This window comes from Ictalurus punctatus, chromosome 9, assembly GCF_001660625.3.
Source record: "Ictalurus punctatus breed USDA103 chromosome 9, Coco_2.0, whole genome shotgun sequence".
NCBI lineage: Eukaryota > Metazoa > Chordata > Actinopteri > Siluriformes > Ictaluridae > Ictalurus > Ictalurus punctatus.
This window is the reverse complement of record NC_030424.2, coordinates 10439896-10456454: the sequence shown is the minus strand read 5'-3', so window position 1 is coordinate 10456454 and position 16559 is coordinate 10439896. Positions and strand designations below refer to the sequence as shown.

At 38.9% G+C, this 16559-nt stretch overlaps 1 protein-coding gene across 1 annotated transcript in view; it reads left to right on the top strand.

Annotated features, from left to right (window-relative positions):
* The first annotated feature begins 77 nt into the window (after positions 1–77).
* Positions 78–16559, top strand: part of mthfd1b (methylenetetrahydrofolate dehydrogenase (NADP+ dependent) 1b) — a 38087-nt gene continuing 21605 nt past the window's right edge. Inside the window, exons 1-10 of the mRNA XM_017475567.3 lie at positions 78–266; positions 3552–3636; positions 5147–5206; positions 5352–5405; positions 5659–5795; positions 5881–5981; positions 8432–8568; positions 13579–13690; positions 15197–15324; positions 15417–15514. Coding sequence (XP_017331056.1) covers positions 229–266; positions 3552–3636; positions 5147–5206; positions 5352–5405; positions 5659–5795; positions 5881–5981; positions 8432–8568; positions 13579–13690; positions 15197–15324; positions 15417–15514 — 950 coding nt within the window. The 5' untranslated portion in view covers positions 78–228. The remainder of the gene's footprint in view (positions 267–3551; positions 3637–5146; positions 5207–5351; positions 5406–5658; positions 5796–5880; positions 5982–8431; positions 8569–13578; positions 13691–15196; positions 15325–15416; positions 15515–16559) is intronic.

Below are 16559 nucleotides of genomic sequence, written 5' to 3'. Positions count from 1 at the left end.
GGCCACGCCTACATTTCTGACGTCAGCGCCTAGTGCTATTCACGAAGGTTTTTTACCGCGTAGTCTCGGCGCGCGGGCCGCTTGATAAGCTGCAGGGTTTCAGCGTGCGGTGGAAATTGCGTAGATCATTTGTAAGCGTGTGGGTCAGTGTAGTAAACTTCTGGGGGAAAAAAAGTTTCAAAGTACTCAACTTCATTCTTTGCAGAAGACAGTTCCAGAGAGCCCATCATGTCGGCCCAAATCATCAGCGGAAAAGAAGTCTCAGCGTAAGTTTACACTTTAATAAAAACAATAACAACAACAACAACAACACTTTCCGCAGCTCAGATAAAAACGGGTAGCTGGGTGGCATTTTGACATGCACGTGCTTCATTCAGGGGTCTTTATGCACCATTTCTTCAGCACTGCTATCAGATAAACTTGGTGTTCTTGTGGATCTTTGAAGGTCTGCACTAGACTAAAACGCACGAGGAAGTTCTCGTGTTTAAGCAACACGTTAGAAGAGCACGTGCAGCGCTCGTGCGCATTTCACCGCCTCCAGTCCTCATTACATTTATTTTGGTTGATTCAGAATCCTTATTTTGTGCGAGTGTGCATGAGATTTGCAATGAAACGAATATAGATGTAGTTTTACTTTGTAAGCATAATAAGATCTGCAATGCAGTCGCTTTGTGCTTGATTATTTATTTTTATTTTTATTGGTGCTAAACCATATAACAGTACTGACAGTTTAAGATGATCAGATAAGATATATGTGATAAGATTGTGGAGCCTGCCTTTTGTCAGCTCTTGGCGATGATCAGCATTCAGCACTTTTCAGCTCTATTGCACCCACTTGGTCACAAGGCTGAGAGGCTCAGTCTCTATCTGGGACATTGCATGACTGATTTGGCAGTAATTAACAGTGGCTCACTTTCTTTCCTTTTTTATTATTATGACCTATATGATGATTCTCTTTAAAGAGCTCAATCCTGGAATTTGCAGGTATGGTGTAATCTTGTGGTCTGCACACTGACCTTTGTGCATGCCTTTTTGTTTAATCACTGAGAGATAAAGACCGAGTCAGTGTTATAGTTTCTGTCAAATTGGCTGCACGATGACTCGGATCAGAGTACAACACCTCTTCAAATCCCAACGTTTCAGTAGTCAGTACCAATACCCGTAAAATTGGTATTCCACCAATTTCGGTACCAAAGCAAAACACGACAACATGCTAATTGAACAACACACTATTTTATTAATAAAGTTAAATATCAATATAAAATGTATTTTTAAAAATGCCATTCTGTATATTCAAGTATTTCATTATGAAAGCTTCTAGAGTTATCCAGACAAAAGAAGAAATGTTTTTATAATAATATATATGCATACATATACACACACACACACACACACACACACACACATATATATATATATATATATATATATATGTGTGTATATGTGTGTGTGTGTGTATCATCAAAAAGGCTCTGGTGTGTAAAATTAGTGAACCCCATCATGTCCTCCCATGTATTTTACCCCAATAAAAGTTGCAGCATTAAATGGTTAATAAAGACTCCTGACTGTATTAGTATTAAACGCACATATGCTAACCATTAAGTAAGCAAAAATGTGTGTTTTCTTGCAATAAAACACTCCCATTAAACTATTCTACAACATTCCTAATGAAACTTAAGCTCACCTGCTTGAATAAATACTGCGGGTAAGCAGCCGCTCTTCCTGAAAGCACGGTTAATGTAGCGGCGCATACATTTTAGGGGTTCGGTTTTAAGGTTTTACACACTTAGCGGTAACAGCAATGAAAGCGGAAAACCGAGAGAAATACATGTAGTTCGCTTACTATATAGTAGGTAAGTATGTGGTTTCGGACGCATACAGCTGCTGCTACTTTGGATCCAATGTGTTCTTTTTGCATGGTGCACCCATGAAAAGGTCCTGACTGACCATCTGTCAGGCAGCGTGTCGGTACCGGGTTGACCCGGTGCTACCAGTACTTATGAAAATCTGGTATCGTCAAATTTTTCTTTTTAGTACCGACTTTTGACAACCCTATTTTAATCCCACTGCCTCCTGCTCCCACAGATATTTGTTTGTGCCTGCCTGTGATGTATTCTAATGCATTTCCTTGGTTCTGTTTCCTAAAGTAAAATATAATAAAACCCTAGTAATTTAACCCAGAATGACTCTGATTAGGATAAAGAGTTTAGCGATGATTAATGGCTGCATATAGTAAACGCATCACGAGCACCATACATTGTGCAATACACTCCTATGTTCATCAAAACATCAAAATTTTCTTTGCCGCACAAGCTTCATTACGGTCCACCTTGTTCTGCCTGTGTGATGTTAAAAACACTCCTTTAGACTTCTTTAGTTGGGTCCTGTGGGATCCCAGTCTCAATGAGGCTATTGTTTAGTGTCATATGGTTTTTATTTAGTCTTTAGTTCTTCCTTAATGTGCACCAAACAGTTCCACTTATGATCATACTAGGCTTGTGACAGTTATAAAAGTGTGGCTGGTTACTAATAGTCATATCAGCAGTTGCACTTATACAGTATGTACATACACAGCAGGCACATGCAAAGATGCCTTCAAGAATAATAAAATGAATCATTTGTACATAAAAAAAATCCACTATTAAAAAGCAGACAAAGCAAACAAAAGTTGTCTCGGGTACAGTTTGTGTAGTTTTGTAAGGAAATTAGCTGTTAAGTTTTTTTGAGCATCTTGGAGAATCTGCCACAGTTCTTTTGGAGGCTCCGACTGTCATACCTGTTTCTGTTTTTGCAGATCAAACCTGAAAGACTTCTTTATTATTTTCCTGACCAGACTGCTACCTGACATCTAATAAATATCTTTGGTTAAAGGCATCTACGCGTTCATTGTAGCGTGAAAGAAAATTTTATGATTATGGAGTCTTGTAATAATGTATTTGGGTTTTTTTGTGATGGATCTCTATATGACCTATGGACTGGAGATGTGATAGAGATGCTTGAATCCTGAAGTACAAGTCAAAAGGTTTATTTCAAGCTGAACAAGCAAAAAAAAAAAAAAAAAGCTTGCACAATAATATGTGAGCTTGCATTCTGAAGAAATGTATACGTAGTAGCAATCTTCGTGTGAAAACAGTTACTGATCGGATTTTTTTTGTCAGATGAGAGGATTAGATTGAAGGATTGTGTAAATCTCTTTAGGTAGAGATGAAGCAAGGGCTGGTTCCTACTATCAGCAGGTAGTCAAATGGCATTGTGGGTAATGTAGGAAACCGTTAGTGACATTAGACCGACATGTCTATGAAAGAATTTTTAAGCTAAAAAAATTAACCTCGGAATTTCATTACAGATTAAATCGTGGAGGTCATTGTCGATCACATGTTAATTATGAAGAATAGTATGCAAATTCTTTTTAAATGTTCCTTTAAATGTTCCTCATTCAGGGCTGAATGATTTTCGTTATTTCATAAATGATTTGACTAAATTGTTATTTATTTATTTATTTATTTATTTATTTATTTATTTACTACATACATTTTTTTTTAACAATACAGCCAGGTGCGAGAGAGGCTGAAGAAGGACGTGGAAGAAATGAAGGCGCAAGACCCAAACTTCAGACCAGGCTTGGTTGTGTTACAGGTCAGTGGAAGCAAGTTTGTTTGCTGTCTACTGAACCTGAGAGACATGCATCTCCTAGTAATAAGATATCTTCCTGGTTACATGAGTCATTGTCATCATAGCTCATTTTTATTTATTTAGCTAATTTTATATCGTTTATTTCAGTTGCACGTGTTTCCCATAATTTACAGGCATATGCTACCAGTAAACATTCAGTACGTTTACATGGACGACAATAATCCTGCATTAAGACGATACTCTGATTAAGAAACTAGCATGTAAACAGCAAATATTGATAACCTTAATCCGACTAAAATCATACTCGAAGTAAACACAAATGGAATTAAGACGTGGAGTATTCCTGTTTTAGTCGCATTATGGAAGTGCATTATAGACATGTACACACCCTAATCACACTATTAACGTCGTGTGGGAGTTTTCACCGCATTTTGCGACAGGACACGATCACACGGCAGTCCTCAACTGTTTGACGGCACACCTTAATCACAATAATGTCTTATTCAGAATAAGGTCAATAATTAGATTACTGCTGTCCATGTAAATGTAGTCTATGATTCTAGATCTGTCTCTATAATTACAATCCTCTTAGAACTCTTAAGCATTATGTGTCAGCAATTTGTAATCATTGCCAGTGGCTGCTGCGGCTATTAATTTTGTTTAGTTGTTTATGTATGTCTGTATGTATAGAAGTACTTTCTTTCTTACAAAGACCGTATGTTGGTGCTCTTCATAAGAAATCACAAAACCCGGTGGAAAAAAAAACAAAAACTGGTGTTAAAAAAACATTCTTCACTGTAACCATAAGTGAATACATTTTCAGTGCTGCACTGATGAGGGCTTTTATAGTTTGCTGTGAACGTGAACATTCCTGACAGCATATTTTGGGTTAAGTTAACTAGTTTTTTTCCGTTTTTTTTTGGAACCAACAAATTGGGATTTGGCTAATACAGCTACTGATCCAAGATAGAGATTAGGCAGTGGACCACTGCACCATGAAGTGGCATCAGATTCTCTACAGCAGTGGTCACCAACCCTCTTCCTTGAGATCTACCTTCCTGCAGGTTTCATCTCCAACCAAAATCGAACACACCTGTTTTAGATGATCAAGAACTTCTTAAGGCAATGATTAGATGGTCAGGTGGGCATGATTATGGTTGGAGTAGATCTCCAGGAACAGGGTTGGTGCCCACTGCTCTAGATGGTGTGCTTAGGATTGCCTCTATTGTCATAATGAGTCTTTATTGATCACATATACATACGCACAGTAAAATTCTTTTCTTTGCATACCCCAGCATGTTAGGAGGTTGGGGTCATAGTGCAGGGTCAGCCATGATACAGCCCCCTTGGAGCAGAGAGGGTTAAGGGCCTTGCTCAAGGGCCCAACAGTGGCAGCTTGGCAGTGCTGGGGCTTGAACTCCCAACTTACCGATCAGTAACCCAGAGCCTTAACCTTAATTTGTAATGCATGTCTTCACAAACACTGATCATTACATTACCTCTGTCTTTGCAGGTGGGAAACCGAGACGACTCCAACCTGTACATCAGCATGAAGCTGAAAGCTGCTGCTGAGGTAAAGAACTCGGATGAACTTTTTAAATAAGATAGTTTGGCACATTTTTAGACTATTACGCTTGCCTTTACCAATTTATGCACCGTCATTTTCATGTAATGACATGTAATATTTATTTCTGTCTTTTGTTTGAATATAATTTCAGATTGGAATCAATGCGACGCACTTGAGGCTTCCCCAGACCGCTACTGAAGAAGAGGTGAGAGAAACCTCACGGCTGTATACCGTGTTCATTCTCATTCATTGTGCATAGAAGAGAATCCGAAAACGAAGAGGTTTAAAACGTTAACGTAAACTCTTTTAAAAAGAAAGATAAAGCAATCCTTCATGTTGGAGGCTTGAAATATTTGATATGCACATACTAATGGGATTTTTAATCATAATATCATTCTGCATGAAATGTTTGTCAACTTCTGTCTTGAACACATATACACACACACACACGTGCTCAGGTCCTGCAGCGCATCCGAGAGGTCAATGAGAACTGCAGTGTGCATGGGCTCATAGTGCAGCTGCCTTTGGACTCCGTTCACCGCATCGACACTGAGAAGGTCACCAACGCAGTGGCTCCACAGAAGGATGTAGATGGGTAATCTAGACATTATTTCAGGAATGTCTGTGTTTTATTAGGCGATGATCTGGAAAATTAGAGTGAACATTTTCTGTTTTTCCAGTTTGACTAGTATTAATGCAGGGAAACTGGCCCGGGGTGACCTTGGAGACTGCTTCATTCCCTGCACTCCCAATGGCTGTATGGAGCTCATTAAACAGACAGGTTGGTGTGTGTAGTCTTCAGTTTTATAGCTGATGATCACTGGCCTTATTTATCAGTCTTTTAGTATTGTTGTGTGTATTGTTGTATTCCCACCAGATTTATAAAAGTTTCGGCAACGCGGATTTTCTTCCTAGTCACTTACATGCGCATGTACATTTAATGACATTTGGCGGACACCCTTATCCAGAGCGACTTACATTTATCTCATTCATACAACTGAGCAGTTGAGGGTTAAGCTCCTTGCTCAAGGGCTTAGCGGTGGGTTAGTGGTGCTGAGATTTTAACTCACAACCTTTTGATCACTAGTCCAACGTCTTAACCACTGAGCTATGACTTCCCCAAATCCTCATAAAAGGCAAAGCTTACGACCACTAAGTAGTGAAAGCACACCTCCAAGGTGCGGAATGTGCTAAATCTTTAAATAATGCAGCTCGAATACTGCAGCACGCTGCTATCACAGACTACAGGGTGTCCCAAAAGTCTCCATACATAGGGGACTATGCATTCTATAAGGATTTCGCTGATTTTGTATTTTTTTTTTTTGCGGCCAAAAATTTATTTATTTTTATTTATTTTTTTTTCCGGGGAAAACTACTTGAATTGGCGAAATGTGATGTTTGGTAAACATGACGTTTTAGCTGTACTCCTGTTCAACGCACGTGAATCGAAGAGTCTTTGGCTGAACGCGCGATGTGATGACGTCATAGTGCGTCGCCCATATCTGCTATAATTTAGAAAAATCGCAAGCTCCAACCAATATTGCGGAGTTTGCTTGATTTTGCATTCATTTTTGCGATGACAAAATCGTTAAAACCTGGAGGGACGGACTAGGTTTGCCAGCACCAAGTCAGTTGCCAGTCACTTCTCAGTTAGTCCGTAACACTTCCTGTCTTTTTTGAATTTGTTATTTAAATTTGTGTGATGTGCTTGCCATGTTTCCTGTTAATGTCCATCGCAACCGTGCGATAGCTTTCCGATCCAGCCATGAGAATGATTTCAATGAGTTCAATAGGTTCTTCTTTAGTCAAAGGCATTTTTAAAGGCTACAGTGCTCTCCATTCATATTGGCACCCTTGGTAAATATGAGCAAAGAAGGCTGTGAAAAATTGTCTTTATTGTTTAATCTTTTGTTAAAAAAATTCACAAAAATACTCTGCAAACAATTGCAAACACATCACAGATTTATAAAAAAAAATTAAATACATTTTTAAATATTGGTTATTTGTTTGTTTATTTGTTAAATATAGGTATGCAATAATTATTGCTACCCTTATGGATTCATATGTGATTGTATGAAGCATATTTAAATCAATTCATGAGAGTATATTCCCATTGATATTTTACATTTACTTGGACACCTGGATGACTAGGAACAGGAAATTGTTCAACCATGACTTCCTGTTTCACAGGGGTATAAATATGAGGTAACACACAGGTCAAATTTCCTCAGTCATTCATAACAATGGGAAAAACCAAGGAATATAGCTGTGATGTGTGGCAAAACGTTGTTGAGCTTCACAAAATGGGAAGTAGCTATAAGAAAATAGCACAAGCATTGAAAATGCCCATTTTCACCATCAGGGCAATAATTAAGAAGTTCCAGTCAACTGGAAATGTTGATGAATCAACCTGGAATTGGACATGTGTCTATATTGTCTCAACGCACTGTGAAGAGGATGGTTCGAGTGGGCAAAAAAAGTATTTTGAATTGTTAGGATACATGACATCATGGACTATTTCAAATATCAACAGATATTTAATGAAAACCTGACTGCCTCTGCCAGAAAGCTTAAAATGGGCCGTGGTTGGATCTTCCAGCAGGACAATGATCCAAATCATACATCAAAATCAACACAAAAATTTTTACTGACCACAAATTCATATTCCTGCCATGACCATCCCAGTCCCCTGACTTGAAACTTGAGTCCACCAGCGTGGACCTCGAAATGTGAAGAGGAGATGGAGTGATTCTTTATGGAGGAATGATCTCAGATCCCTTGCCATTTATTCTCCAACTTCATCAGGCATTATAGGAGAACACTCAGAGCTGTTATCTTGGCAAAAGGAGGTAGCACAAAGTATTGACTAAAAGAGTGCCAATAATTGCTGCACACATATATTTAACAAAGATTTTTTTTTAGATAAACCTGTGTTGTGTTTGCAATTGTTTATCCATGAGAGCAGAGTATTTTTGTGAAAATTTTTAAACAAAAGATCAAGAAGTTAAACAATAGACATTTTTTTAACAGCCTTTTTTGCTCATATTTACCAAGGGTGCCAATGTTAGTGGAGGGCACGGTACATCTCACCACCATATCGTTTTAAGAAATTCTCTGGCAAGTGGCATTTCATGGGGAAAAAATTCCCCTTATAAAATGTACTTGTCTACAGTGGTTTAATGGAAAAGTGTAAATGTCTGTGTGGTTGATTAATGTAAAGCTTTTCTACAGGTGTATCCGTGGCAGGAAAAAGGGCTGTTGTGGTTGGCCGCAGTAAGATTGTGGGTGCACCAATGCATGACCTCCTGCTCTGGAATCATGCCACTGTTACCACCTGTCACTCAAAAACTGTTGACCTGGCAGCTGAGGTAAACTTCCAAACACAACACACGTACAAAACTGCTCTAAAATATGATTCATTCCTTTTATCCTCACCAAAATAGACTATAAATTCAATTCTTTGCTTAGAGGTGGGCATCCCATCCTCACACAGAGGTCCTAACTACGGCTTGGCTGTTGCATTCATGACTTTTAACCCCGTGCTACAGCGATGCAGGATACACATGAAAGCTACACTTTTCTGCTTTCTCAGCTAAAGCAGTGGTCAAAACAAAGCCAATTCATTGACGTGGAGAGGACCTGCAATGTGAAAGATGCGTTTGCTTCTCATACTGGTTACTTTTTCTTGTCTCTGCTATTGGCAGCTCTGCTCACACACAACCTAAAGGTACATAGTGCCTAAGACCAACATTTAAAATTGCACTGAAGTGTAAATGAAATGAATGCCTGCACCTGTGCAGTGCTGCAACAGTATGAATTAAATATCGATTGTAGTTGGATGTGGGTGATCTGGCAAAAATATCATGGTTTTTTTTTTCCTAATTTTAGATTTTTTTTAGGCTAAATAAAGAACAGAGCAACGAAACTAATTTCCCTATTTATAAAAAATATATATAACTCTACAAGGAAACATAACCTCAAAGAAAAAGAATAACAGTCAGTACGTTTACATGGACAACAGTAATCTGATATTAACTGTTAACCCGATTAAGACGATACTCTGATTAAGAAACTAGCATGTAAACAGCGATTATTGATGACCTTAATCTGATTAAAATCATACTCGAAGTAAACACAAATGGAATTAAGACGTGTGGAGTATTCCTGTTTTAGTCGCATTATGGAAGTGCGTTACAGACATGTACACACCTTAATCACATTATTAACGTCGTGTGGGAGTTTTCACCGCATTTTGTGACAGGACACGATCACACAAGGCAGTGATCAACCGTTTGACGGCAAACAAGAGAGCACGGCTGCGTCCCAAACCACGTACTTACCTACTATATAGTAGACGAAATACACATATCTCAGCTACTATATAGTAGGTGAAATACACATGTTCTCGGCCACTATATAGTAGGTAAGTATGTGGTTACGGACGCAGCCCACGGCTTCAAGCAGTCGTATATGTGCACATATAGCATGACACCTAATTAACTGCACTTGAAGCTTTCGTAAAATTAAAAATGAAACACCCAAAACTGTATACGGTACCATAATGAAGATACGTTGAATGTTGATACGTGAAATTCTGGAGGGACGTCCGACGGCGTGACGTGGAGACGTAATGACGTGTGCCGTTAATCGGTCTATGTTCTATAACACGTAAAACAGGAACATGAAAGGAGTATTCTAAAAGCGACTCATGTAAACACCTTAATCACATTATTGTCTTATTCAGAATAAGGTCAATAATTAGATTACTGCTGTCCGTGTAAACGTAGTCGACCACAAAGCACCTTTTCAAACCAAATGGAATGAAGTATACTTCCCAAGAAAAAATTAATTGTTCCAAAATATAAACAATTCTTTCTCCAAAAAAAAAAAAATCACGGATGATGTATTTAAATTTTAAGTATGTACATGAGCTCTGTTCATGTCTTTGATATTTAAAAGTGCAGTAAACGGTGAGATGATTGACAGGTGAGCGAGTATTTAAATATGTTTAAATACTGAATAAATTAGTGGAGTTGTTTTATTCAGCTTAAAAACGATTTAGTTTGTTTTCGCATTGGTTTTTATCTCTGGGCATTATGTGTACAGCTGAGGAATATTTGGCACTCAGTAAGTAGTAACAAGGATCAACTCTTTTTAGAAGTTGCATAACCCTTCTGAACGTTGAACGTTTTTGATTGGTAATATATCCTTGGCATCGGTGATGTCTTTCCAAAGCTCACTTGTTTTCTGAATGCATTTGTGCTGTTTCCACGTGTTATCTGCCTTTCGGCATACTCTTTGAGGCACTTTCTTGCTGGCTAAACATGTTTATTGTGTTTTCTCCGGACTCACTGATCTTGCCTTTGCGGATTTTGGAAACGACTGTTGTTTGGACTGTGTTCGTTATGCAAAATCCAAACGAGTTCCTAATAGGGATGTCATGATATCAAAAATCTAGTAGTCGGTACTGATACCATCAAAAGTACATGATACTTGATACCAAAGTCGATATCATGTGGTTTGAAAATAAATAAATAAACTTTTTTTTTTTTTTTTTAAATATAAAACTCTTGGAGGACACCCTCCTCTGGCTAATACTGGTAAAAAGAGAGAGAGAGAGAGATATTTTAGGTATCAAACATTGTTTGAGAATGACTAATAAAACAGTGTTAAGTGCTAATAACAAGTGCTAAGGTGCACTCCTATATGCACCCGCACACACACACACACACACACACACACACACCCCTTATAGTCTGAATGCATTAGTTTAAATTCAGTAATATGGTGGCAGGCCAGAAAGATTTATTAAAAACATGAACATTTAAAAAATTATTAGTGACATTAGGCTACATTTAGCTGACAGGACACGGGCTGAATGGCGATGCATGGTGGCCCATTAGGAGGTAGTTTATAAAATTGCAATGTGTTGGCGTCGTTAACAAATAACTGGCTATCGCAAACATTACATGGAGCATAACGTTAGCTGGTTTCAAGGCAACAATGCCAGCTGCCTCAAACAAACATAATATAGGACCGTCTTTCAGGTACTTCGCCAAATTCCAGGTGTTTCCTCGCTTTGTTTGAAATGAACGATGACAACCGATGCTACCTGTCCTCTCTTTTCCTCTCAACGAGTCGGGGCGGAGCTAAAATTGTCGCCGTCTTCTTTAATTTTTCCCGTGTGCTTGTTGGCGTTCTTCTTCACCACTTGTGGGCCGACTAAAACGCTTACGCATATTTGCTGCATATTGTTCTTTACGCAAATTCTTCCCTTCAGTTCCGGAAGAATTGCAACCCGGTACCTTCATTACCACCAGTACTAAGGCTACTGCAGAAAAACAAGTACTGTCACGTTTTAAGAATGTTGGTACCGAAGTATCAGTCCTCGTGACATCTATAGTTCCTAATGTAACTGATGTAAAACTTTTTTTTTTTGGCACAGATTCTTCCTTGTTGTCAGCCATTCCGCTATGTAGTGAAATCATATGAGGAGGAAGCACAAGCAAGAGAATGTGAGCTGGACTAGTGAATAGAGCAAAGTCTGGTTCATAAAACAGCTTGGGATGATATGTCTGAACGTTGTTATCATTGTACTCATGATCAGGTTGTGGAGACATTTTAATTGTTCACGGTTTAAAATTGTCTGTCACCCAATCCTGAATGTAGTGTTCATTTCGCTGCAAATCATTCTAGATTCATACGTCATACAGTGGGGGAAATACGTATTGGACAACATTTTTTTTTTCAGTAAACATTTTTCCAATGAGGCTATTCACATGAAATTTTCACCAGACATCAGTATTAACTCAAGAAATCCAAACATTAAAGTCCATAAATGAAGTTATGTGTAATAAAGTGGAATGACACAGGAAAAAAGTATTGAACACGCTAACTGAAATGTATTTAATACTTAGTGGAGAAGTCTTTGTTTGTAATGACAGCTTCAAGATCCTTCCTATAAGAAGAAATTAATCAGCCGCAGTATTCAGGTGTGATTTTGGCCCATTCTTCTAAACATATTGTCTTTAAATCTTGTTCAATTGGATTGAAGTCAGGTGATTGACTGGGCCATTCTAACGCCTTGATTCTTTTTCTCTGAAACCAATTGAGAGTTTCCTTTACTGTGTGCTTTGGATGGTTGTCCTGCTGGAAGGTCCACCCACGTCTCATCTTCATCATCCTGGTGGATGGCAGCAGATCCTTCTCAAAAATCTCCCAGTAAAGCCCCACACCATGATGCTTCCACCTCCAAACTTCACTGTTGGTGTAGTGTTTTTATGGTGATGTGCAGTACCATTTCTTCTCCAAACATGGTGTGTAATATGACAGTCAAAAAGTTCAATTTTGCTCTCGTCTACCCAGACTACACTCTCCCAGTATTTCATAGGCTTGTCCAACTGAGTTGTAGCAAACTTTAAACGAGCTTCGACATGCCTTTTCTTTAGTAATGGAGTCTTGCGGGGTGAGCGTGAGAAGTGGAGTGCATTGCCTATTGTTTTCTCTGTGAAGATGGTATCTGCTGCCTTCAAGTGTTTCTGGAGCTCTTTCCGAGTGGTCCTTGGCTCTTGGGCTACTCTTCTGACTATTCTTCTGACTCCCTGGTCAGAAATCTTGTGAGGAGCTCTTGTGTGTGGCCGGTTGATGACGGAGCAATGTTGCTTCCACTTGTGGATAATGGCCCCAATGGTGCTTACTGGAATATTGAGTTTTGAAATAGGTCTGTGTCTGATTCCATCAATATGTTTCACAACAATAAGGTTCCGAAGGTCTTGGGAGAGCTCTTTGCTTTTACCCATCATGAGATGTTTCTTGTGTGACACCTTCGTAATGAAAAGCCTTTTTATAGACCATCAATTTACAAACCCAGCTGATACTAATTTGCACAGATAGGAGGTATAATTACTTACGGATTTCAGCTGGTTCCTTGCCTTACCTTGCAGCAGATATCTTTATTTATGGACTTTACTGTTGTGAATTCTTTATATTTCAGGATTTCATGAGTTAATATGAAAATGTCATTTTTTTTTGTTATTTACTGGAAAAAATGTTGACGTATTCAATACTTATTTCCCCCACTGTATATTAATATTCATATTGGCTCATTTCTACTTTTTTTGGGGGAGACTGCTCTTTTGGTGTATTTTTGACTGATAACCTGTACAAGAGCAGTTTGCAAAATAGTTAATGGTTGACTGGTCTAGTAATATAATATAATTAATGACTAACATTGCTGAATTGTCGTGGCAATGTAATATTGAGTATGGATGATGATGATGATGATGATGATATTGTTGTATGGCACAAGCTTAATTTACATAGTTATTAATGCAGAAATGTTGGCTCACTAAACCTATGCACAATTTGTTTCCCCACAGGTGGGAAAAGCAGACATCTTGGTGACCGGGATTGGGAAACCAGAGATGGTGAAGGGCGAGTGGGTGAAGAAGGGCGCTGTAGTCATTGACTGTGGCATCAACCATGTTCCAGGTGGGTGTGGAGGGGGAACTGTTTAAAAAAAAAAATAATTTTTACGGTGTGTTTGTCATCACATGTTATCATAACTTGTTAAACATGTTATGTTTGTTTTCAAGAGAAAAACAGACAGGACATCATTTGGGTACTCTGTGTATTTTATTGCTTTTCAAATAGAATGTGCATAAATGAAAAACCCCACATTCCCTCTCCCTCTATTTTCTTTTTGCTGGGGAGAGGCAGAGCTTAGTCTGCTTTTTATCTAGCCATCATTGCAGACCAGTGTTGCCAACTTAGCGACTTTTCAGATCCCTTTAGTGACTTTTTTGCCCAATAAAAAAAAAAAGGATCTAGCGACAAATCTAGCGACTTTTTGGACAAACCTTAGCGACTCTCAGTACTGTCCTGCAAGCGTGAGGTCTTGCTTTCCTGCTGCACTCACACCTCTTTCTGTGTCTGCTCTGTTCAGCGAGTGTCTGAGAGCTGGAGATTTAACAATGTCATGGATAATGAGACGCGCACTTCGTCCCAGTTTACATCATTCATATGCGAATGTTTTTAGAACGCAAGACGAATGTAATGCAACATGTTTTACATGTAAAATAGTTATATACAGCCTAGTTCTCTTTTTCAGAGTAGTTATAGTGTTCAGAAACACTTTTGATCATTCATGTTCCACACCTGTCAGTTATATAGGTTTATAAAAGTTATTTAAAAAATCATAAAAGTTATGAAAAGTAATTTAAAAAAAAACAAAAGCAAAAAAAATCTATCTATCAAAAACAGATTATAGATTAGGTTATGTATAGATAGATTTGATATATAATAGATAATCATTATACCTGGTCTCCTCCAATATGGGGGGGGTCGTGCCACATGATGGGGGAGATTTGAGCGGGGCTTTAGTTACAAAAGGTTGAGAACCTCTGCTATAGTGTATATAGTAGTGTGAAGGCCAATGATGCCTACTTTCTTTAAAAACATATAAAATCATATTTGGGCTCCTGAGTGACGCATCAGAAAAACATTTGCCCAGTTCTCAGGAGATCGCAAGTTAGAATCCTGACAATGCCACAACTACCTGTGGCCGGGCATCTCTCTGGATGGGAAGAATATCAATTTTGTTCCCTGTCAATCACAGCGACACTAGACAACCAATCATGGACGTGTGTGAGCTTCTGTATGAGAGAGAGGGCAGATAGCACTTTTCCTCCGTGTGTGTTCAGCTGAGCTGTGATGTTGCATCATCAGCAACATTTCTAAAAAGATGTGATGCCTGAATTCGTGTGTCGCAGTAAGCACATGTTAGCCTTCACCCATCCTAGGTAGTGGCTGTCGTTTGGTGGGGAAGCCAATGAGAACAGGGAGAAACTAGGGGAAATATTTTTAAAAAGTGACAGAAGACAGCGGAGTCTAGAAGAGCGCAATAACTTTTAATTTTGTATACATTGCCTACCATCAAAACAGCTGTTGAGTGTTTCTCTCACGTCTGAGGCTGGGTGTGTTTAAATCTTCTCACAGACAGCACCAAGTCAAATGGGAAGCGGGTCGTAGGTGATGTTCACTTTGCCACTGCCAAGGAGCAAGCAGCCTTCATCACGCCTGTACCAGGTGGAGTTGGCCCCATGACTGTCGCCATGCTCATGCAGGTATATTTGATGTTTTCCGTGTTCTTATTCGATAGCAAGCAGGGAGCTATTGTCTTCGTATGAGCTGTTTATCACCCCCCCCTTACCTACAGAATACCGTTCTGAGTGCCAAGCGCTTCCTTCAAGCACATGAACCAGGCAAATGGAACATCTCTTATACCAAGCTCAACTTGCAGAGACCCGTTCCAAGGTTTGACTATTTCTCCTCTTTTAAAAAAAATCAATAAATTTTTTTTATGTTTTCGATTTCGTATAAACTACAGGGCCTATCATTGTTTATGGCATCTGTGTTAACGTGTGTCATCCACAGCACTGTAGAATTATCAAATGTGTTTGGTCAGAAGGTGTTGATTAATTTACTATAGCAGACAGTAGCGCCAGATTTAATTCCAATCCCAGGTTTATATTAACGCGTTCGTTCTTATACGTTGTGGTTTCTATAGTAACGGCTTACTGTATATAGGAGCTTGAATGGTGGATACATGAAATGTAAGGCTAATAAAAACTGGATTCTTGTTGTTTAACGAATAAATGTAGTATCATTGATATGGCGAAGCTGTCTGTATGGTAACGTTTATTTGACGTTTATGGGAGGAGGTTCATGTGTCAGCGCTTTGGAACAGTCGGTATGTTATCTGTACACCTGTTCTATTCCTTACTTGGTTTATAGCGGAGGATCTCAACCTTTTGTAACTAAAGATCAATGCTACTTTCGTGTTGCATTCTAAAAACATTCGCATAAGAATGATTTAAACTGGGACGAGAGGCGCGTCTCGTTATCCATAACATTGTTAAATCTCCGGCTCTCAGCCACTCACTGAACAGAGCAGACTCGGAGAGAAGTGTGAGTGCAGCGGGAAAGCAAGACCTCGCGCTTGTAGGACAGTACTGGCCACATTTGGAATGTTGCTAAGGTTTATCCAACTTTTTTGTGCAAAAAATTTTTGCTAAAGGGGTCGCTAAGTCGCTAAGTTGGCTACACAGGTCTGCACTGACAGCTAGATAAAAGGCAACTAAGCTCTGCCTCTCCCCAGCAAAAAGAAAATACAGAGGGAACGTGGGGTTTTTCATTTATGCACATTCTATTTGAAAGGCAATAAAATACGCCGAGTACACAAATGATGCCCTGTCTGTTTTTTTTTTTTTTTTTTTCCCTTCTTGAAAACAATTTGCGCCCCCCTTCCTATCTCTTCTGGTTGAGAACCACTGATTTATAGCATCAGTACTCAACAGAA